Genomic DNA, 24,545 nt, shown 5'->3' with positions numbered 1-24,545 from the left:
GTGGTCAAATGAATAACTGCAACCCACCCCCGAATGTACCTGTATGAGCAATCTATGTACACCTGCAAAAACAATTCAAAATGTGTACCAGTTCAGTCTTCACACTGCTGTCTGTCCCTTTAACACGAGGGCATCCCTCCAGGACGTGGAAGGAGTGGCGCCAGCTAATGATTCACAGAAACTCCTACCACTTGCGTAGGATGTGCCCCCTCTACAGCACCAGGGGAACCCCAACAGTAAACTGCTAGGGGAAGTCGGCACGCGCGGATTGAAGCTACTTGGCAATGTGGTCTCTAGTTGAAGCCACTGGGCAAAGTGGTCTCTATTTGACGCCACTGGGCAAAGTGGCCTCTAATTGACGCCACTGGGCAAAGCGGTCTCTATTTGAAGCCATTGGGCAATGTGTTCTCTATTTGAAGCCACTGGGCAATGTGGTCTCTATTTGACGCCAATGTGCAATGTGGTCTCTATTTGCAACTTCCAAAATGAAGCCTACCTTGACTTGTGTTCTCAGGGTAACTCTGGGATCAGGCCTTTATCGGCTTGAGTTCTTAGTGGATCGCCCAGGGGACTAGAACTCTGGGCCCATGAAAGACCCCGCAGTGGACTGATGCATGCTCTTTTTTACTCCGGCTCTCTGTACTTTGACTCTTTCTTGCCTCGCTGCAGTGTCTCAAACGGTCAGAAGTCGTCCAAACTGAGCATGTTAATGCTATTAAAAACACAATCCTGCCTTGATGGGGAGTGCATTGAAAAGTAAGCAGTTTTGTTTAATTGGGTCTATCTTTTCCCTCCCCCATAGACTGCAGGCTCCACATTAAGACAACAAATTAAAACATCTGGGAAAGCAGCCAATGGAGCGGTTACATTTGCTTGGAAAAATTCAGTTGAATAAGGAAGTTTACTTGGGGTCAAGGCTGATACATTGTGCCTTGATTCACGAATAACATCGGTTTCAGGCATGTCTGAACTCTGGATACTTGCTACCATGTAATACTCTATTTTGGGCACTGGTGCAATAGACATTTGAACACAATCAATGTATTAACGTAGACCGTGTATCTACTTATGAAGCAGGCATTTGTGGACTGTTCCGGAAACGGCTCATAATGTAGCCGTTACCCACAACATCTCTAGCAAAAGCTTGTACAAATCCCCCAAGCCACAAACAAATCCCTCTGACTGGGTGGGGCTTCCCAAAGGCACCCGAAGGAGAAGAGCCATGAACTCTACAGCAGACGATAGCAGCTTAAGGGTATTGGGTATTAATATCGGCACATATATGGTCGCCGTAAATAATATCGCCGGGAAAATGTTGTGGCGATATTATTTGGGTGACCATATATGTGGCGATAGGGGCAAAAAAAAAAAAAGAAGTGGGCGTTGCGGGGGTGTGCCCCGCATGTTCTATGCAATAATGTCTCCACAAAAAACAACAATTTTTCGGTGATATTTTTGTGGCGACATTATTACATGGAACCAGCTCAAGGACATCTGTGCCCAGTTGGTGAGCATTTGGATGAGCGTATCATGCCTCCTGGGCCATACCTTGGGCGGCATAGGCACCTTGATTGATTTCTGGAAAGGTTCCCCTTATCCTTAATGCAAAATATCGCTGTATGAAAAGCGGGAAGTCTACCCACGGTGCATCTTTTTATGCTGAAATTGACAAGATCAATTCAATGTTCTGGGGAAATAGGAGTTGGAGGGTGGCCATGAGGGTGCTCAGGAGACAGAATGCTAAAGGGTAGAGGGGGGGGCAGACAGTATGCTACTTTGATATGACCCAATGTAGGTGTCTCCCGGTGGCCCGGCTGCTGACTCTCTTCCTGTGTGGAAGTGCCCAAAGCTGTGGCAGCAGGTGGGCAGGAGGGCTCCAGCAACGATGGTGGATGTGGTGTTGCAGGTCTGGAAATGAATATGCAACACACGTGGACCCGCTTTTCTACACAGTCCGCTGATGCCACTTTGGGTTGGCAATGGACAGACAACGGTAGGAGAGCATTGACTCCGTGGCAGTAGTGGATGTGGTTAATGTGGGTTGCTGGTCTCCTTTGTAGACTGGGTTGAGAGATACAGGACTTTCCGGTTTATTACGAACCACGTCCGTCAACGTCGTGAGTTGCATGAGGAGCCCCTGTTGAGTCAGATAATGCAAATCCTATTGGCTACAAGAGAAGGGTGGAGGTATAGAATCCCTTAAAATGTGGTGTTTTGGCAGCTGCTTAACTTGTGCCACAACTGCAAACTAAGCTTGCTTGAGAGGGTGACATGGGTAAGCCGATAAATAATACTCACTGGACAAAAATGTTTCGGCAGATCAAGGGAGTCTCCTGAAATGCCAGATTTAAGTTAATAAAATGTAAGGTCTCAGCTGCTCATTAGTGGCACCTGGCATGGGAATGCCAGGCCATACAGGTGTATTGACAGGTGGCAAATAGATCAGTTAGTGACCCAATCCCCAAGACACCTGAGACCCTCGGACACTTGTCCAAAAATGGAGAATGCAGAAAAACGCAGTATGAGAGGAGTATGTAGTGTCACGGGTGGCCACAAGAACAACACAACAACTCTCGAAGGCAGTTCAAGGGTTTTTACTTGTAGTAAAGGGGCACTCTAAGTGCCGTCCCTCTCTCTCATCTAGGCCATTTCTGCCCAAACAGTTCGTTTTGGTGGTTCTCATGCCGATTCCCAAGGAGGGGCGATCTGGCTTGTGGGTAAGTAAGGGAACTCGCTATGTCTGTTTCAAATGGTGCACAGAGGTTGTTGAACAGCTGATGGCCCACTCCACTTACTCTGGAAGCATGGCATTCTGTCAGTCAATCTGTGCTGTTTGGCGTTGTTGTTTCATATTGTTGATTCGCCAAGCGGGTTGCACTGGAGCCTTGCAGCTTTTCGCTGTGGTTGGGTGTATGGAGGAATGAATCCCAGAGGTCACGTGGGATCAACGCACAGAAAACCTGAAGCACTCTCTATGGAAGCAATCGTCCTACAGCCAAGGCTTCCTAAAGCCATGCTTTACAACTCAGAAGACTCTTCACCTTTTCAAGGTCTGCTATTTTGGAATCTCCAGCCTTACAATAGGGATGGCAAGAGCTACCAGAGTCAAGGTGTTACGTCCATGTAATGGAGGTCTAGAATACGCCTTTACCAAAACCCAGGCTGCACTAGTGGAAATGACAGATGGAATCACAGTGTACATGGATAATGGGGGCATTGCCATGAGAACGTCATGCCTGTATGATGAGCGTGAAATTACAACTAATAAGAAACTGTGATAAATCTAATGGTACCGTATCTTCTTACCCGGTGGTGAACTCTCCCCATGTGGCCAGGGGACAACAGCCACCTCCTGATCCTGGCCCTAGAGGCACCTATATGAGGAAGGATCACATGGGGGGAGGCAGCCCTCGGAAGGATTTCATGACGTCATCGGACGAGACATGGCATCCCCCTTTTTCCTTAAGAGGATACCCATGCCTTAGTGGCATATTGTCATATCTCCCCTCATCCACCTAGGAAAGGTACTGGAAACCCTTTCACAGGATCTGTATACAAGTCCTTAAAATCTGACTTGCCTTTCAAGATTCCTGAGGACACCTTTCCAGACTCTACATACAAGCCCTTAAAATCTGACTTACCTTTAAAGACTCCTGAAAAGACTTTTTCAAATTATGCATACAAGTCCTCAAGAACTGACTTGCCTTTTAAAATCACTGAACCCTTTTCCAAACTTTGCAAATAAGTTATTAGAAACAGACTACTATTGCCCTAAAAATGAAAGTACTGTGACTAAGAAGATGAGCCGAGTAATGAAGATCACAGGAAGCCAGGAGTACATGCTGCGCTCTAGTTGTTGCAAGAACAAGTCTGATGCCAGGAGATTTAAACCAGCAGACCAACTAGCAGGGAGGTGCTGGCTGAGAACGGTGCTTCTCTCGTTGCTGACCAAGGATCTGTGGGATTGGAGCGGGGACCGTGGAGCCAACCGGCTGGCCGAGATGGAAGAAGGGAGCAGACTGTAAGCAGGAGTATGCTGCAAGAATGCCAGAAGTGAATGGAAGGCTTCTGGGCATTCGCAGGTATGGGAAAGCCACCTCCACGCCACCAAAGCCCAGGAAAACGTGGAATAACTGAGCGGGAGCGCAAGAGGCAGAGTATCGGAGAAGTAGAGGTGGACGAAAGGGAGCAGAAAGACCGCCACAAGCAGGCCATGGGAGAACCAACCTAGGCCAGCAAGAGCCGGTGAGTTTGCCTGATGGAAGTTGGGATACCGTGGCATATTGCCAACCCTGCCAAAACCGAATGAACGTCGGTGAAGCAAATGAGGGAACAAACAAGTGAGTGTTTCTTAAGGAGGCAAAACAGAAGTAGTTTAAGAGTGTCAAGTTTGTTAGTGTATGCCGTACACTTGTAAGTGAAGTCCTGGCAAGAGCGTATACCAGGTGGATTCAAGAGAGGACAGAACAAGTATAAGAGACTGTCAAGTTTGTGAGTGTATGCAGTGCACATTTAAGAGAAATCCTGGCAGGACAGTATAGCAGGCAAATTCAAGACCGAATAAAGTAAACACAAAGAACTATCAAGTTTGTTAGTGTGTGCAGTGCACATACATGGAAAGGCCTGGCAGGAAAATATGCCAGGCAGATTAAAGATAAAAGTGTGTTCATATAAGAGAAGCACTGACAGGAGAGTATACCATATAGATGCAAGTTGTAAGCACATTCATGTGAGAAAGCCCTGGCAGGAAAGCACACCGGGCATTGTCCAGTTGAACAATGTGTAATAGACAGTGCCCAGAGAAGCCCTGATAAGGAGGCATCAGGACTGGCAAAAGGCTGTGAAAATATATTGAGGAAAGAAAACCAGGCAGGAGAGTACACCAGGTATCCTAACAATAAACAGACTAACAGCTAAGTTGATTTGTATACCAGTTGTGTTGCTGATCAAGAGAAACGTAAGGAATTTATATTCTGGAGTATAAAACTAAGTGAAGGGAAATTCAGGGGAAGGGAACCACCCTCTGGAGCAAGAAACTTGATCCGCCTGGAACCTTTTATGTTAGAGGTGCACATTTCCTTTTTTTAACATGTGTCCACTATTAAAGGTCAAATACATTTTCCCTGTTCACTTTAGAGTTGATTATTCGATTGTGAGGGCCAGAATAGTACTTTGGACACAGTCCATTTTGCTTTGGACATTCTGACATTAACAGACCCTTCGTTTTGTTTGAGGTAGTGAAACACCTCTTAGTGCAGGGACAGAGAGGCATTTCCCAACCCCCACTCCCTTTCTTTTGTTAATAAAAGTTTATGGTCAACATCATAAATGTCGGTGGCTGTGTCTCATTCTTGGTTTCTCACAAAACCCATTCCCAGAAGTGATTGACCGGAAACAGCGCAGTCTTTCTGACATGACTAGTAACAGGAACGAAAGGGAACGCCCACAGTGCCCCCAAGTAGAATAGGAAGAGCAGATAAACAACACTGCTGGAGGAATAACTCTGCAGAAGAAAAAGGAAGCGTGTCTCAGGAAGTGGACGTCTTTACCTTCCCGCAGCCTCCACCTTTGCTTTCTAAAAACCTTATGTTTAAGTGTGCATACCAATCTTCGCTATGTGCGAAAAACATGGACTCTGGAATCTATGCATTAGCCTACCCAGCCCCGCCATAGGGTCCTCAGTGCTAGTCCTCTGAGTCCCAGCAGCAGGATACCTCCAGCAAAAGAGACTCACGTTCACGAAACACAGTGGTTTTTCGCCACAAGCTCCTCGAATAAAACGAGTGAGGGCATCCTTGGGAAATTCATTTGGAACGGGTGTACTTTAAGCACATTGGACCGTAAAATAGTTGGCCGGAAAAGTGTCCCACACTGACAACCTGCCCTGTGGCGATTGGACCTTGTTGCCGATAGTTGCCTCTGTGTGTCCCGGCACAGTGGGCCACCAGGAGCATATTAAGGGATTCAGTATTAAAAAAAAACAGTGGAGCTTGACCACAGAAGGCCTTTCCCACAATGCAAAGGGGTTTTAAAAGGAAACCCGTATCCACCTGCCGGCAGCAGAGGGAATGTAGAACCTGCGCGAGGTGTTACCTTTGTGGGGGGTTTGCCAACATGTCTGAAGCAGCATTTTAGTCTCTGCAACCAGTCTACTTGAAATATCAGAGCTCCCAAGTGGATTGTACCTATTCCAGGCTTGTGATGGGCCAGCACCATTATTTACTGCACTATGTGCAAGTTCTTCAGGCGGGCCAGCACCATTATTTGTTGCATATGTGCAAGTTCTTCAGGCGGGCCAGCAACATTATTTATTGCACTATGTGCAAGTTCTTCAGGCAGGGAAAAAGTGTGGCCCGTGTTTGAAGGGAGACTAAACTGGTCATAATTTGGGGCACCAACAAAAGATCCTATCCCTTATGGCTGCTGGGTCTTTCACCTGTGTAGCTGCGGTAGGGAAGGATCTCCAGAAACGGCTGCCTAAAGGAGTTTAGCTTCAAGGAGCTAGGGTGACCTACCACCAGAACCTCTGTGGACCTCCCTGTGGACAGTCCAATCAACCAAAGCTAAAATGCGCGCATGAACGGAGATGCTAACGGAAGAAGCACGCTTGGCCTGGGAACTTCAAGAATAACACGTGCATCATCTGCATACCTGAAACATTGCACGCTAAAGTGCAAGATCTGTGCAAATGCTAAGAAGTGCATAATGAAGAAGTTATCCGTATTGCTAGTTATTAGAGATCGGGATGCCGCTTATTCACCAACCACAGCACACTAGGAAGAATACAGGAACGAGAAACATCCCATAATTGTGAGCTCACACTGCTGGGCCTGGGCTCGAAGTAGTGGGAGACGCATCGGTGCACAGAATTGTGACAATGCAGTCCACCAAACGTATTGAGTTACTTGAAATATTGGCTGCTGCTACGCCATTTTAAAGCAGGTTTATTGTGTGGGGTGAAGTCACATGATCTCTGGGGTGTTCTTTGGAAGGAGGCTTAAGAGCCAGTTTGATGCTCTGGGTAGTTTCCATGTGTAATTCTGGGTGCAGGGAATTGCAGAGGAAGGGTCCCTGAAGTGAAAAGGTGCTGAAGCCAGAGACGGCGCAGTGTGGATGGTACATAGATGGAGGGTCACATTCAAAGTTTTACAAACGCCAAACGTTTTACCGCTCCACACTAATATGGATCCATTTTCACAAAATTAGCCCACCTTTTTTTTGAGGAGGTAGTTGCTCCCCCACATAAGCCATACCAAGTAGTGCTACATCTGGTAATACTGCATTCCCTAAATAAGATTCCAAAGGGTCTTCCAAATGGGGAATGGTTGAAAAGTCCAGATGACTCTAAATCATACAAACCTTTTCTGTTACTAGAGTTGGCTACCACACTCGTAATTAGACCCCTAGAGTTTGCCAGATGTTTGCAATATGTGAATAGCTAAAATCATAAATCCGGAGAGGCCATCTGAAAAAGGGATTGATCATTCATGAGCAGCTGTCCAGCATGTTGGCGATGGGAAGAGGTGGGAGAGGATAAAGGGAGTTTGTAGAGGGAGCGAGTAGCAAAGTTCAGTACTTTGAGAGTAGTGAGGGAGTACATGGAAAGGTCCATAAGGTGACCAGAACAATATTGAGTCAACTGAGAACCAGCCTAGGAATCAAAGATTTAGTAGAGCGGTAACTGAGGGAGGGGATGGTTTTCCCATGTGTTTGTGAGGGTAATCCCCCAGCAGCTATTGTCGTCAAGGTTCGGAATTACTTGAGCTTTTGGGCATTATAAATAGGGTTCCATGTCGTTTTGTCGCCTGCAATTTCATCCCCTGTCATTTTAACGTGTACATTCCAACGAAAATGCTCATTGTCTATTTATTTTTTGGGGGGCTTCCCCCACAAACCCCCTCCCACACTTATTTGTGGCTATTGTCTACACGCCCAAACCCTTATCTGCCCTTTCCCACCCCCCTAAAAAATTCGATGAGCATATTCGTTGTAATATGCACGTTAAAATGCCATGGGATGAAAATGCAGGCGATGAAAGGACGTCGTAACATCAAATAGAACCCCATGGCTGCAAGCCTGGGTGCTGGCTTTAGGAGATGGGGGGGTGGGGGATACTGGAGACAGGAGGAGTGGCAGTTCATCCAAAGGCCGATGGCTGAGAGACTGATGGATGTAACGTTTGAGAGGCAAAGGAGGGAAAAAAAGATGTAATGTGGGTGTAATTGGCAAATAGATGGAAGGAGAAACTGAAAGGGAGATGGACAACTTCCTCCCAGCTTCCCTACTTAAAACCTCCCTGGCCCAGCACTTAACGTACTCCTCAGTATTGTGAACGCCTCCCTCAGTGAAGGTGGATTCCCAAAGATTTTGTAGATGGGTCTCATACAACCCTTTCTTAGAAAACCCTTGCTTGACCCAGAGGACCAAGCCAACGTTGGACCTTATAACAAGCACCCTGTTCATCAGGAAGCTCATCAAGAAAGTAGTTGCGGCCCAATTACTTGCCAAAATCGACCAGCTTGTCCTCTACAATTACCAGCTTGGCTTCCACCCCAAATGGAGAACTGAGACTGCAACCGTTCAAGTGGTGGATGATGCGCTCAGAATCACTGACGGTGTCGACTTGTGTCTTCAACACAGTTCATCCCCAAGTACTCCTGCCCCTCCTCGCTGACAGGATGGGCTTCTGTGGAACTCTCCTAAAATGTTTTGCATCCTACTTATGAAATAGGCAATAGGTTGTACAGCTTGGCTCATTCAGTTTCAACCAACTCCCAATCATGGGTAAGGTCCCCCAAGGTTCCGTCGTTTCCCTCATCATTCACCTTCAATCTATACATGTAACCCATGGGAACTCGCCTAAATGGCCCCCAACATAGCTATCCATCAGTACGGTGATGACACTTAACTGTACTTTAAAGGCAGTGGCCCTCAGGACATTGCTTACTTCCGTGAATGCATAGCTACTATCCAAACATGGACCTCTAACACTTTCCGTAAAATGAACCTGATCCAGACCGAATTTGTCCACATCAGCCGACAGTAGCCTTTCCTTTAATAAGCACATAGCCAAAAAGGCACAAACTGCATGGATACAGATCCTCACACTTCACAAAATCAAACCCTTGATTCCCTTAAACAAAATTCTGTACGGTGGTCCAAGCCCTCGTTATCTCACACATTGATGGGGGGCATGCCCTCCTTCCTGGGCTTCCAGCCGCACACCTCGACCTCCTCAAAGCAGCACACCATGCTGCAACCTGCCTCATTACAGGTGCCACAAATGCAACCAATTCTCTCCAACTCTGCACACGCTTCACTGGCTACCCCTCCCTGCCAGGATCATATTCAACACTGCATGTATAAGATACAAAGCAGTCTCAAAGGAACACCAACATACTTGCCAGGTAAACTCCACACCTCTGGAAGCTGTTGCACCTCACATAGCAAAACTATCAAAGGTAGGAGTCAAAGCTAAACCTCAAAGAGAAGACTTGCAAGCGGTCCTTATAGTGCCACACCCAGACCATCTGGAACTCCATCCCGGTAGGTAGAGGCTCGAAATGCCCCTACCATCGCCCGCAAAACACTAAAGATGTGGCTCTTTCAACAATATCTCCCGAGGAATTAAAACCACTCTCTCCCTGCACCAACACTATCGCACTACGGTATGAAATGCCAAGCCCAATTCTGGCACCATCCTGTTGTAAAGCGCTTCACTGCTCTTGAGCTAGGTCCATGCTGTAAGCAATACAAATACAAACAAGTGTGCCAAGTGAGGTGGTGCAAAATGTGAATAGGAGTGGGGCACTCCCACCGTCACGAAGATGGGAGTGACGGTGCCAGTGTGCCACAGGATGGCTTGGGTGCCCATGGTGGAGAAGGTGAGAAGGCAGGCGGTGTAGACTACGGCCTCAAAGGTGTCCAATGGATTGAGGGTTCGACTAGAGCCATGATTGGTGAGCAGTAGTGCGTGAGAGCCACGTGTGCCTGCGTGTCACTGCTGTCTCTGTGGCGGGCCTGCCATGAGATCCAGGCTGGTGGAGGGCATCTGTAAACTGCTGGGGCCGTGCAAACGTGTTCTGAAAACGCATCTTTTCTCCTAGTTCGGTTTTATTTGGTTTCGACTGCATGTGTTCTGTTTAAATTGATCCTGGTTTTATGTCTGTCCTGTCATTACTGAATTATGTTTTTTTGTGTGTCTTTGTGCACCCCTGTGCCTATGTGCCGCTTGGGTGCGTTATAAAAAAAGAAATCCAATAAATCAATATAAGCCATAGGATTCAAGGCATTCGGCCCAAAGTACGGATCCCTATTAGATGGCCCTCCTGCCCCCCTGGTGACCTCAGAAAGGGGGTAGCAAGCTACTTTTGGTGTAGTTGGAACTTGAAGGGGTGGCTCCACGGCTTTGGTTCCTGTTTTCCTGAGTCTTGCCCTTCGTTTATGCTGAGTGCTACTGCTGATTACTGTCCACACACGCCGCCGGTGTTGTAGGTGAGGTAAGAAATACAGACTCAGGAGCATTTCTTTTCTTGCTATACTCCAGCGAGATAATCCAGAAGGGAGAGAAGAAGGCTCCAGTCACAGGGCCATCTTAAGCACTTTTGGGGCCCTGGCAATGGACATCTTTGGGGTCCCCTTCAACCAAACGAAAGAAATGAAGGGATCAAGAACACTGGTTGCACCCCGAACCCGTCGCGCTCATAATATCAGGTTAATATGCTGTCACGCAGCACAGTAAGCATGTTTACTCCCTTTAAGTCCCCTTAGCCGCTTCATTCAAAATGATAAACAAGTAGCATTTGAAGACCAACATTAGCAGTCTACGAAGAGGCCACTGTTCTAGTAATAACAGACAGAGAACTCACATTAGCTGCCTCACAGAATGCAAAGGTCCTCATGCATGGATAGAGACCACCAATTGGACGGAAGGCGAACGCTACACATACAGTAGGTTGAATAGTGGAGGCCGATTAGAAGCTAGCAGGAAGGTGTCTTGATCCAGATAGAATGAGCTTAGAAGTGGGATATGGTTTTCAAATAGTGCTGCCATTAGATATCAAAGGAAAAAATGCCTGTGGTGTGCAATATAAATAAGCTCACTATTAACACAGTGAAACCATGAATGAGGCTTTTATGAAGATCACACCCTCAGAAGGAAATCACTCAGAAGGGCTGACAATTTTGAAAGGTTAGGGACTGGCAATATTGAGAGGTTAAGCATTACCAGATTAAATGAGATGCCCAGGATCACACATTGGTTAAGGGGTGAAGGGGTGAAGCTGGGATTTGTGCCAACTCTGCAATTTCTGCATTTGAACCCTTTCTTTTCCAGTTCTTTCCATGAAGTAAAACAATCTCATTTTATTTAAAAAAATGAATGGGAAAGTACACAAATCACATTACCAAACATGACCATTTTTAAACAAAATATTATATAAGGATGCTATGCAAAATGGGAATGATTCTAGCTTCATTCTCTCCATCCTCAAGGGACGTATATAAGAACTAGCATACCAATCGATGTGATTTAACAAATTTAATCTGAGCTTGTCTTTTGTATTTTAAAGCTTTAAATACTTTCAAAATAATGTCTTGCAACATTTTCATTTATAAACGTGCATAAAAACCTTTGACTTTTACCAAAAGCAAACCGTTTTTTGTGTCAAAAAAGCAGACCTTAAAATATGCTTGCCTGAGGCCTGCAACATATGGTCCGCTCTTTTCTGTCTACCATCCCTGCCACCCAAATGGCCTACATAAGACGAAAGATCAAGTAATGGGCTAAACGATACCAGCAGCATGCAAGAAGGCAAACCTCACAGAAGACAGCAAAGTAATGTATGATATATTAGATGATTTGACCAGGGTCACTATATCGTCTGCTGACAAATCCAGTATAGAAGCATGAACGCTTTTCTTCCATAATCTTGAATTTGGATACTTAATCACCTCTTGGACTAACAGTTTATTGCATCGTTGGAGAGATATGTGTTCCTATGCAAAATTAGAATATCACATTCCAGCAAGGCTGGCTAAGCCTTTCCTAAGTCTGGAGGTTTATAAACCTGCCGAATTGCCTATGTTTTACAACACCCCATCTGAACATTTCTAGACCTTAGTGGATATGTTCGTTTTTTTAGCAACCCCTATCTGGTGCAGGTACATTGCTGATACCAGCAGATGTTGTTCTGCAAAACCAAGTACAAATGCAGGCAGGTTTATAAACTTCAGACATAGGAAAGGCGCAGCCAGCCTTACTGGAATGTGATATTCTAATTTTACATATGACCCCATATCTCTGCAATAGGTGCTTCACACACTGAGCTAACTTCTGAACCATTGTGGTACTCAATGTATCAATATGCATTTCACTATTGCCTATTGTGCATGATCAACATAATTCCCACAGGAAGGAAAGAATGCTACAGAGTTGTGCCGTAAGGAACACACAAACTATGTATACCACAGTGAACACAGAAAGCAATACATGATGACTTGATCAATGCAGAATGTACTTGTCAAAACCGAAAGGCAACGAGTTTAGAGCCTCAGTAGCACCCCATAAAATATCCTGATATATGCTATTTAAGACTGGTGAACAATGGAATCTTTCTTCTTCAGATCAGCTAGCCTTGTGGGGCCCCCCTCCAATGTGGGGGCCTTGGGCAAGTGCCCCTTTTGCCCTCCCATAAAAACGTCTCTGCCCAGTCAAGTGGAGAAATGGTGAGGATTCTGTGGGATTAAGAAAGTCCATTGGAGAAAAATGGGGCAACCGAGCCCTACCCCTGCGGGACATGGACCTTGACAGAGGCTTAGAGATTGATGGGTGTAAAGGAGAGATTGCTAGAGGCATAGAAAGTGAGTTTAAAGGCTGTTGGGGGACTGTTGGGGCATTGAGGTAAACTGTATCTTGAAGTTGTGTTGCAGCATCTCATCCGGTCATGCCTCTTATCTTACAGATCCACTGGCCTGCGCTCCCGAACCGCCAGAACGAGTGCAGGATGGCAGGTAAAGGCCGGCAGGTGAGTATCACAGAGGGGGGGGGGGACCACTCCTAAATGCGTACCTGTCAGGTCATGTGCAAGATTCAGGGCATGGTGATGAGGTGGTGGCCGATCTCTGCGTAGATGAACTGAGGTGGACGCGTCAACAGAGTGCAAGTGTGTAAAGCGTAGCAATGAGGTGAGAAGTGCATGACTGGGGTTGTGGTGTCAGTGTGCGGCAAATGCAACTGTATGCTGCATGCTAGAGATAACTAGGAAATGTCTGGCAGTACCAGGGGGATTGGAGGGGTGAGGGGCTGAGGGGTTACAGGTGTTGGGTGTGTGTTAGTGTTGGTGTGTGTTAGTGCTGGTGTTTATTGGCATTGGGTATGGGTTCCCTTGCCAACCCTGCCAGCGCAACCGAGTTTAGAGGCATATCTACAGTCAGTCTGCTGGCTTCAGCTTTGCAGCGGCCCTGTCCCCTGTCTAGCCACCACCATCTGCCAGCTGTGAGCTCACAGTAGGCATTCTCCTTGACCACTAGAAAAAGCAAAGGTATTCTCCCCACTCATTAATGGCCGAGTGGGTGGAAACCCTTATGGATGCGGACCACCATTTAAGACACCTATAGTCGTAAGCGACTGCCTGACGGTGAATCTCATCCACATGGTTGACGCTCGTCTGCCAGGGTGATGCCAGGGTGATTCCTGCTCCTAGCCTGCTGCCTGTGCTCACTTGTGAGGAATTGGGTCTGGAAATGCTGCCTCCCGGCCCTGCGGACAGGAAGCAGTGCACAGTTCTGGCAGAACACCTGCTTCTGCCAGCTCCCCTAAATAGAGGCCCAGCTCCAAAGGCTGTGAGATGAGGTTGTAAACATATCACTGATGACCTTATTCCTTCCTCTCTTCAGGGTGAATGCTTCAATTACATCCGGTTAATAGAGCCCCTCAACCGCACTCACCTGTTCACTTGCGGTACCGGAGCCTATCACCCCGTTTGCACTCTCATCAATCGAGGCTGGAGGTCGGAGGTAAGAGCAGACTATGGCTGTGGTTTGTAAGGGATGCAAATCCACTGTATGTCTAAGAGCTTGTCTATGTGAAGTCTTGATGCCCAGTGTTTGGGGTGGAGTTTGGATCCAGCCTTTGCAAATGAGTGTCGGAGGTAAGGAGCACCGTAGAGGCGCACCTTCATGGAAGGCATTGACCCTATTGGCTTCGAGTTATCTTGAGTGGTGGCTGTAGAGGTTCTTTGGATCAACTAGTGCCCCATCTTTCTGAATAGCTTTGGGAGAGCGCATCAGCGACTGTGTTGATTGAACCAGGTTCGTAGGTAATAAAATAGCCACATTGTGGGGAAAGAATAGGCCCATCTGCCCTGGCAGCTGTTCCTGCATTCCATTTGCTGCAAAACATGCACATTCCAATTATCTGGCCCCAAACAACACATGTCTCCAATATTGGCTCACTTGTTTCATAGCCAAAAGCTTTTTTTTTAAGGACTGGACTTTATACCTCTGGGTCTCAGCTTTTGGGGTACATTTCAATCTCGTGCACTCCCTCGCCAGTTCCCTCCAGTTTCAACAATGAATGGCTTGGATTTATAAGGAGCACAAGGTCATGTTTAAGACAATCATATTTGTTAACAGGCTGAAGGCTTCATCAGCAGCAGAGTTCCACTGTAACGTGTTCCCCTTCTTGAGTAGATCAGTTACGGGGCCGTTATTGGTGAAAAACATGCAATGATTTTTCTATAAAGTTTTTGTATTAATGGTGGTTGGCACTGGCCTGTCAAGAATGACTGTCCACTTGCATGGATCTATCATTACCCCATTGGCTTGAAGCACATAACTGAGATAGGTTACAGTCCTTTTGCGATAAGCGAAATGTCTCTGGTATGGCATTAAGGTGATGTTGACGTAGCATTCATACGACTTTCTAAAAAGTGACCATCATGCTCTTCCGAGATGGAGGAACATGGCAAGAAATGACCACATTATAAAATCAGAGTGATTGAGGAGGTTGGCAAATTTGAGGTCTATGAACCTATGGGAGACCATATGCGTATTTGAGAGATGAAAGGACATCACTCTGGACTGCTGTGTTTATGCATATGAAATGGAAGTGCGCCCTTCAATCCAGTTTCATAAAGATGGTGGGCGCACATAATATTTAACGCAAGGTGTTACTTTTTTCATGAACTTGTTCAGACCCCGAAAGTCTTGGCAAGTTCTGAGGTGTCCTCTGTGGGAGGCTTGACTGTGAAATGAGGTAGTTCCTAAAGTTGGCTTGTGTTTAATGATCGATAACAGAACTTTGATCAAGACCAATAGTCGCAGACATACATATTTACTGTTTTCACACCACCTTTGTTTATAACAAAGATTAAATCATCTCTTTTTATTCATTTAAAAACCAATGTGTAGTAACAATTCATAAATGTACAAAACTACAATTTAGGTCATCAGACATCTCTCTTCATTCCACTGAATACATGGATATCCCACATATCATACACATCCATTTCCTCTCACACAAACTACCAAGTATCAATACCATACCCAGTCTTATAACCGGGATTACAGCCTACCAACATTAATAAACTATTGACAAACACCGATAACTAATAACATTTCTATAACGTGTCTATTTCTTCACCTATCCATCAACACGTGTTTAGCTGGTTCTCGTTGGCCATACAGTCAGGCTAAATACTGCTCCGGCCTTCATCAGGACAGGAATGGAATCTAAATGGTGTACCGCTCGAACTACAACTTTGCATTCATGGGTGTCGATAATAAAAACAAATGGATCTAGGTTACAAATTCTGTCTGTACTACTGTTTTAGATGACTTAATCATGTTTCACAATTTTATTACAACTCAATTCTATGACACTGTTGCGTACCTTTTACTTGTCGCATCGACACTTCCTCCAATTTTCTCTGCCAGCCTTCTACATGACCTGACCTTTTTTTTCGATATACCCTCTCCTGTGGGTGCAAGATACAGGGGGAGAGGTATCGGAAAGAAACTTTCAAACTCATGCTGATCATCTTAAGAGCAAGTTGCATGATATGGGTTATCCACACAAACTGGTGAGAAACAACTACAAAAGGGCAGGAAACACTGACAGAGATTTGCCTTATGCCACAAAGGAAGACTACAATGGACCGACCTATCTGTGTCACTACCATTAATCCCATTAGTAACCCCATAAAGAATATCATCCCCGAAAACTGGCATCTGGTGAAACAATGCGGTTCTCTGGCGAAGAAACCTATGTTTGCGTTTAAAATAAACTTTCATCTGAGACAGAAGTTTGTGCACACATGTAGGCACAATGGAAGAACACACATTGCTGAATGCATGGGGTCTACCTGCCATCACAGGACTCTATAAATGTAGCAAATGTGTTGCTTGTCAATTTACTGACACAAAACATATATTTGAACAAGGTTACATCAAGTGGGAGCTTCGAACCCACACCAATTGTCAAGCAAATAATGCTATATATCTCATTGTATCCTTGTAATCTACTATATGTGGCAAAGACCACTCGCCCGGTTAAACAACCGGTATCCGAACACAGATCGAGTGACATCGGTGAAGAAGTGCTGGTTGTAGATGCCTGTTGCAGCTGAACTAACTACGGCCGTGATCAGTTATGCTTCTTCACCGAAGTCAATGTTGTACACAGTGATCAGACCCTAGGAATATGGTGCAGACAGTCCAATTTGCGTGAGGATTGTGTTTACGCAGCGAAGGTAGGCCAAGAATTACTGGGAGCGAATTGCTGTTATCTGGTTAAATGATTGTTATTTCTGCCTGTTTGGTGAAGACTATTACAAGAGCAGTTGTATGTTCGGTGACCATTCCTGAAACTAAGTGTTGGCCATCTACTCCCTTGAAGCCGATCCACGAACCTTGGCTAGCTCATCTTTGAGTTCATTAGATTGCAATGAAAGAGGTTAAAACATGAAGGTTCCGGCCAACCAGTCTCCTTAGCCGATTGCTTTAACCTGATTACACAGGTAAGAAAGTTTGTTAACCCAGATGAAAATCAAGAGGTAATCTTCTGAGTTATAAGTCAGGTCAGGTGTATCGAACATCCTCCTAAGTACAGTTCTGAAGTTTGTGTAATGGTCTAGGAGTGGACAAGATTCCGTCACCGGTGGAGTTGCCCAGCAAGGAAACTTCCACTCATGTTTCCAACCATGAAACCCACCATGGCACAATCTGTAGCAAGCTAACGGGGCTCGAAAGTCAACTGGATTTGGCAATATCATGGAGTCCTATCAGACCTTACACAAGGCAATTCCTTTCACTCCCCCAGGAATGTCCAAATCGATGGACTTGTGAACGGCTACACTCCATGATCCATTGTCTGTTGAAAGGCTGCTAACCGCCGGCATCTCAACCTGCAATTTAGACCATACAGTGATATTAGCAGGCAAGTAGCATGTCTTAGACTTCTGATCAGCCCACATGGTCTACCATAATGTGCACAGCGTTTTTATTTGTAATCCAGTTAAGAAACGTGCTGGCCCAAAGCCCTGTGAAAGAGGTCAATGTTGAAAGGCCTGCAGAAATATGCAAGTCCACCTCAAGTCTGGGGCGAGTTGGTAGAGCATTCAAAAGGCTTGGAGATATATTGTTCACTCTCCGAAGAGACCTCTTGTCGAGCTGATGACCACAAAGTGGTGAGTGGATTGCCTCAAGCTCAAAAACCCTGGATAGTTGGGCTATTGCCGAGCTACATAAGCTTTCATGTTAAAGACTTAGTTATAAACTCTGTTCTCTTCTTGATGTGAAGCCTTTTAAGGGTCTTTAGTGCAAGGATGATTTGATCCTGTGCATTTTAGGCCCTAGAAAAGCTCAGTGATGTTTTTACAGTATTTGACACTCGAGGCCTATCATCCCAGGCCTGGACTGGCCTATAGCGCAATAGGGCAACGCCCAAACTAAAAATGCAAAATGTTAGTGCGGGCCATGTCAAAGCAGGGCACTTTTTTGGCCCATGTGGCCCAGTTTGAGTTGCTTCGCTATGTGGCTAGTAGTATCAACCATTATTGCTCAATAAATATTCTTTGAATTGCAGTATTTACATAACATTTTATCAAAAAAAAAACCCATGGGTACCACTCAAACACTCTGTCACAAAAGGAATTAATTGCCATTTACAACTGTGGGCCACTTTTTCATTGGTGCCCGAGACAGGTTTATGCCCCAGTCCGACCCTGATCATCCCATGCTCTACCATTCCCCTCCCTATGTCTTTCTATCACTCTCTTTCCTCCTACTACTCTCCTCCCTCCTACTCCACCCACCATTTCTCTTTTATCTTCATGATACTCTCTTCTGTACCTCCACTTCCTACCTACACCCTCCGATCTTAGCTCCTCCTTCTCCACCTTTCTCTGTACCTCTACATCTCATCTCTCCGATCTAATGCGACTCCCTTTTCCACTCCTCTCCTTTCTACTACTACTCCCCTCTTCACTCTACTACTACTCCCCTCTCCACTCTACTACTACTCCCCTATCCACTCTACTACTTTTCTCCATCCACACCTTCTCCCACAGTCACCCTTCTTTCAGATACCTTATCAATCACTACCTACTCTCTCCCTATCAGTCTCGCACACCTTTCACGCTTACTCAAACACTATATACTTTCAGTTCTGTCAACGGTAGTGATGCTAACGACCAGGACATTGACTCCACCCTCTCTTCACATAAGATAAGTTTGACTAACTCCAAGGAATTCACCCCTTCTCCCCAAGGGGGAGCCACCCTTTTTGGGACTAGGGAGGTGAGCCCTGTACTCAATACCCTCCATAGGGGACAGAGCAAGCAGGATCCCGCTGAGGGTGATTCCTCCCTCCAGCCCCCCTGGGGACCAGGCCTGCCCAAGAAAAAATCCCATCCCACCTCCTGTTATGTCAGTCATTTATGTTTATTGGTTGCATGAGGGTATGAACAGACTAACCATGTACAGGGCCCCTTAAACGTGGATGGCTTCTGACCTTTACTTGTTACCACCATCTGATGAAGACTAGGACCAATGGCATCTTCACTTGCCTTCAAGGGAGGAACTCAAATACCACTGGAGAGCTAGCAACACGAGAGAAAAGCAGCCAGAGTGTGAGAAACTCCAGCAAGGCCACAGCAAAGCCCAGACTGGGGTATACAGATTAGTAGTCCAGAAGGGGGTGCAAGGGTGGAGCAGGCATGTGGAAGAACTAAGGAAACCGGGAGCCCATGCAGGGCTGAGCATAAGTATACCACAGGAAGGGTTGAGCAAAGTCATCACTGATCCCCCAGCCTAAAAACTCCCATGTGGCCAGAGGTAGGCAGTCACTACCTGATCCTGACCTTGGGGCGGGGGGGTACCTGATGATGGAGGATAACTTGGGAGGAGATGGCTTTCGGGGAGAGGTGGTGGCTCCCTTAGGAGAGACGCAGTAGTCCTCTTTTTATGACGATGAAAACCCTATAATTCCCAAATACCTGATGGCGTGTTGTCACTGCATAAGAATCTTCTGATTCTGACAAATGCAAGTCCAAAAAACAATTGAAACAATGTAGCCTTGGAAAGTTTAGCAGCAATATAGACTTTGTCCCTTAATACCTATGGTACTGGGACGAAGAAGAGGAGAGAGGAGTCCGCGTGGAACAGGAACAGCTTGGAGCTAAAGACTCAGACTAGTTGTTTAAAGAGTCATCAACTGTGCGGGAGATGGAAGAGGAGGAGGTGGTCTTAGTCAGAAGGAAGGAGAAGGAGTGGGAAGCTACGGAGGACGCAGAGCGAGAGATGTACTCTGAGGCTTAGTCACAGAGGCAAGCCATGCTGAAGGATAACGCTCACAGGCACTTGCCTGGAGGCTTTGCATACAGGAGGAGAAAGACTCTGCTGAAAGTCAGCTGTGCAGGACCGAAGGAGATGTGGTCTTGCGAAACAGCAAAGGTTCCATCGTCAAAGAAGCGAGAGACCAATGCAGGAAGCAAGAGAGACTCTATAGCTGGGGAAACCAGCCCGGCAATGATTCTTCATTCAAGACGCACGTTAAACCGGTCAGTCAACCAAATTAAGTTGGGGGGAGGTGGGGCGACAGGACATGCTATTAAGTTGAAGTGCCTTAGGTTCATTTGAGGAGGATCTGAATAATATTCTCGCCAAAAACCTCAAGACTACCTCCCAACTTCTGCCACTAGGCGACTTTAATTTAGGTCTTAATGACCAGGCAGATAGGCATGCCCAGGAAATTGCCAACACCCTGGAAACCATGGGACTATCTCAAAAAGTAAACAAGCCTACCCACATCAAGGGTAGAACCTTAGAATGGGTAGCCGAGTATAACTGCACAGCGACTATTACCTCCATCGCCCCCCTACCATGGACTGATCACGCGCTTGTATCTATCACACTATCAACCACTAGACCTCAACCACAGGGCTCACAAACAGTGCCACAGTGTTTGACCAGAAACAAAAAAACGATCACTATAGACAACGTGATACCTAATATTCTTCCAAAGTTAAACATCTTGCCAAACAATCTTGACCCAAGTACCCGGGTACAGGAATACAGTAATATCATGTTGACCACCTTAGACAAAATTGCCCCACTTAAACTGAGACCGAGCAAAAATAAAGCACACCTCAACAAGTGGTTTACGCCTAAACTTAAGGACCTACGCACACTGACAAGAAAATGTGAAAACACCTGGAGACTTTGCCCATCCAACGAGAACAAAAACAAGCTATACTCAATCTCAACACAATACAAAAATGAAATATATCTGGCTAAAAGAAATTCTTATAATGAACGAATAGCCAACGCCAACTCAAGTATGAAAGAACTATTTTCCATATTCAAAGAATTGGAGTCTCCCATCCCAACACCTGATGTATGTATTAAAAATAGAACCTGGTGTTCGGAGATTCAACAAGCCCTAACCAACAAAATAAGCACCCTACAAAACAAAATAAAAACCAAAAAAGATGATCTGATACTAGCACAGCCAACTAACTACAGGCCACCAAATGACATAACACCAGCACAAAATAACAGCTTCCGTTTTACAAAAATAACTGTTCTAGAGGTAGAAAAAATCATTCCATCGCTAAAACCCTCGAACTGCAAGGGTGATGTCTGCCCAGCACACATTGCAAAAGATGCGGCCAGAGACCTTCCCCCTTTCATTTCTAAGCTTATTAATAGCTCATTTCTCAACTGGAATTGTCCCAGCCAACCTCAAACAATCCTGGGTACTCCCACTTCTGAAAAAGCAAACACTAGATCCTCTTATTGCCACTAACTACCGCCCTATCACGACGGTACCATTCCTCCTAAAAATCTTGGACAAAGCTGCCTACTTGCAGATACAAAAATACCTCGAGATCCATAATCTACTAGGGGTTAGACAATCAGGCTTCCGACCGTTACATGGGACTGAAACAGCACTGATAGACCTAAAAGCCCAAATTGATGAGCTAAGAGACAGTGCGAAGAATGCCCTTATCCTATTACTAGACCTCTCAGCGGCATTCAACCTGGTGGAATACAAGGTCCTCTGCAGGCATTTGAACTCGGCAGCCCACTTCTCTGCCGAAGCGGTCAGGTGTATAGAATCTTTCTTGAGCGACAGAACAATAAGAGTGTTCTCCCCGTCAGTAGATCACTTGTGGGGTGCCTCAGGGCTCCTGCGTCTCGCCTACCCTCTACAACATATTCACCAAGCCACTGTTCGACGATCTGGACCTTCTAGGTATCACCTACACTAACTATGCAGATGATACACAGATTCTCCTCCCGCTTTCTGGGGATCATGACAAGGATGTGGCGCTGGTGAATAGAATCTATCTCATCATTCAGGCATGGGTGGCCACACACGGCCTCTGCCTGAATGATGACAAGACAGAGTTGATCATTTTGGGTACCCCTTCCAATATCAGCAAACTAGTTCCTGCATATACCTCATTCATCATTGATGGCAATAATATCAAAGTCTCTAAGGAAGTAAAAACCTTGGGATTCTATCTGGATGCAACTATGTCCTTCAATAGACAAGTGAAATCCCTGGCCTCAACCACAGCATACACATGCAAATTGATAAGAGCAGGCAAGCCTTTCTTCTCAAACGACAACTGCATTATTCTCGCCAGAGCACTAATCTTATCAAGACTAGATTATTGTAACGCCCTCTATTGCAGCACTAACAAAGCCAACATCCATAAACTCCAAATTTTACAAAATAATGCTCTCAGAGCAACACTAGGCATCAACAAAAGAGTACACATGACCCCCATTAGACGCCAACACAAATGGCTATCCACACAAGACAAGATACAGTTAGAAATTGCCTCTTTAACTCACAAAGCATTACACAATGCTGCCGCGATCTACCTAACAGACAAATTGTCGAGAAGATCCTCCACCAGGCCCACCAGAACCATCAATACCAATTGTCTTTTGGTACCCAGATTCAAATCCACCAGGATTGGTGGTAATAGCTTCCCGGTGAAGGCTGCTAAACTATGAAACTCCCTACCTCATGAGTTAAAAGCTGACCAACCCTACCCTCATTTCAGAAAAAGTTACATCGCCTTTCTCAACCAACAGACTACTGCATAACCATCTGTAACTGTTCACTCTACATGCCGGCCTATGTAAATATGTCATTTTATTTTCTCTCTAGCTAAAACTGACTGTAAACCACTGTATCTACTTTGCAAAGTACCTACTTTTATGCCTTCTGTATCTACTATTATGCCAATGTGATTCATTCTCATTATGTAACCTGTAAGGTTTGCACATTCTTTTTGCTGCGCCCTGCTACCTCTGGGTCTGGTGCGCATTAGAAATTCAATAAACAAACAAACAAACTTGATGGTAGAGGGGGGGGGGCAAGTTGAATACCAACCAAGTAGAAAAGAAGGCCAAGAGTATAATTATCCTGACATGAGATGTCAGTTTGGGAAAACCTGGAACCCACATTGCCACCTGCCAAATGACTTTAAAGAAGAGACAGAAGGGCAAAGAGGGTGCAATTCCAGTTTGGGGAAACATGCAACCCACAGTGCCATAAGCAAAGAACCAGGCAAATATAGTACCCTTCTCCTCATATTATATGTTGGTGTAGAAAACCTGGAGCAAACATTGCCGCAAGCAGAGAGCTATTAAGTTGTGTGAGTGGAAACCATTCCTTGCAGGCTAGTAAACCAGGAAAGAAAAATTGTTGTAAAGGAGAAAACGTTGTCGATATAGCGTTGTGTAAAGAAAACATTTGCTTGATCATCCCGACAAACTATTGACATTTGTTGAAGCCATTCTGACCAACGTATTCTATGATGGAAACACTGACTTTGACCTCCTGAGAAAAACCTTCTATAAAAGAAGAAACAGTTGCTTTGTTTTTTAACAAGTATTCTATTGAAGAGACATTTATTTTTCCAATTTGAGTAACATGTTGAATGAGAGGAACATTTTTGATTTGAACTGAATTGTTGAAACAAAACTTTAAAAAGTCTTCCTGAATTGATTCGGGGGGAAGGGCATCAAACCCAGGACACAAGGATTACTTTGTTGGAATTATAATTCTGAATATTCGCACATTTATGTTGAACTGAAAATAGATATAGTTACCTTACACTTATTTGATGTATATGTTGGTCTGAGGGTCAGATATATTTGCACACAAGGTCAATTTTCTTTAGCTTTATTTTGATAGGTAGAAACATTCCTGTTAGGATACGGGCAGACAGGCCTTTATCCCATCCCCTTTTTATTTCAATAAACATGACAAATGCTGAGAAAATTACAACTTTGAATCAGTCTCTCATTTTGGACCCCTCCCATAACTCAGGAAAAGTCGAGAGAAACAAGCTACCAAGCAGGGCTGAGCAGGCCTGCAAACCACCCTTGTCGAGAAACCACTTACCCCATGAGGGGCTGAATGAAAGGACACACCAAACATGGCTGACCAAGTCTGAGGCCTACGAGAGGCTTAGAAGGTGAAACCTTCAGACAAGACGAGGAATTTACTTTGTTTCTTTTCTAACTAGAAACCATTTCCGATCCGGAAGAGATTTCCCAGGAAATGGGATAAAGAAAAGACTGACTGTCTGGATTATATGGCAAGGACATCTTCCTGATCTAAAACAAAGCTGAGAGACATTAGTTTTGTTGGACCGTTTTTGACACTTAATCCAGAAGTTGAGGAGATCGTAAGAACTCTTTGGTGATGGTCAGAAAACCAGCCTCCACTAAATTCCTACCAGGGGAAGGAGCCCTTTTTCAATCTCAAGCTTAGATTCTCTTTTCTTTTCGGAGACGTCCTAACAAGCACCCATTTGTGGTTTTGTAGAGTAGGGATTCCCTCATAGACAAAGGGTTAGTGGAGGATTTATTTCATTTCTCAATAAAAACCATTGTTGAACTATGTCCTCTTGTCCGTGTCCTATGTCTGATGTACCACAGAACACTGGGAGAGGTTCTTACGGCTATGTTCACTGATAAAGTCCAACTCCAGCAGTTGCCCAATGCGAGGGTTTGAG

The 24,545-nt window shown here is 45.3% G+C and overlaps 1 protein-coding gene across 3 annotated transcripts in view; it reads left to right on the top strand.

Moving 5' to 3' along the window:
* Positions 1–24,545, top strand: part of LOC138567247 (semaphorin-3F-like) — a 548,170-nt gene that overhangs the window by 372,046 nt on the left and 151,579 nt on the right. For all 3 annotated transcript variants that reach the window (XM_069645257.1, XM_069645255.1, XM_069645256.1), the window contains exons 4-5: positions 12,963–13,025; positions 13,897–14,016. In XM_069645257.1, the coding sequence (XP_069501358.1) occupies positions 12,963–13,025; positions 13,897–14,016 (183 nt within the window). The remainder of the gene's footprint in view (positions 1–12,962; positions 13,026–13,896; positions 14,017–24,545) is intronic.

The sequence above is a fragment of the Ambystoma mexicanum genome, chromosome 2p, assembly GCF_040938575.1.
Source record: "Ambystoma mexicanum isolate Mex_15411 chromosome 2p, UKY_AmexF1_1, whole genome shotgun sequence".
NCBI lineage: Eukaryota > Metazoa > Chordata > Amphibia > Caudata > Ambystomatidae > Ambystoma > Ambystoma mexicanum.
Note: the sequence above shows the minus strand (reverse complement) of the source record. Positions and strands in the feature narration are given on the sequence as shown.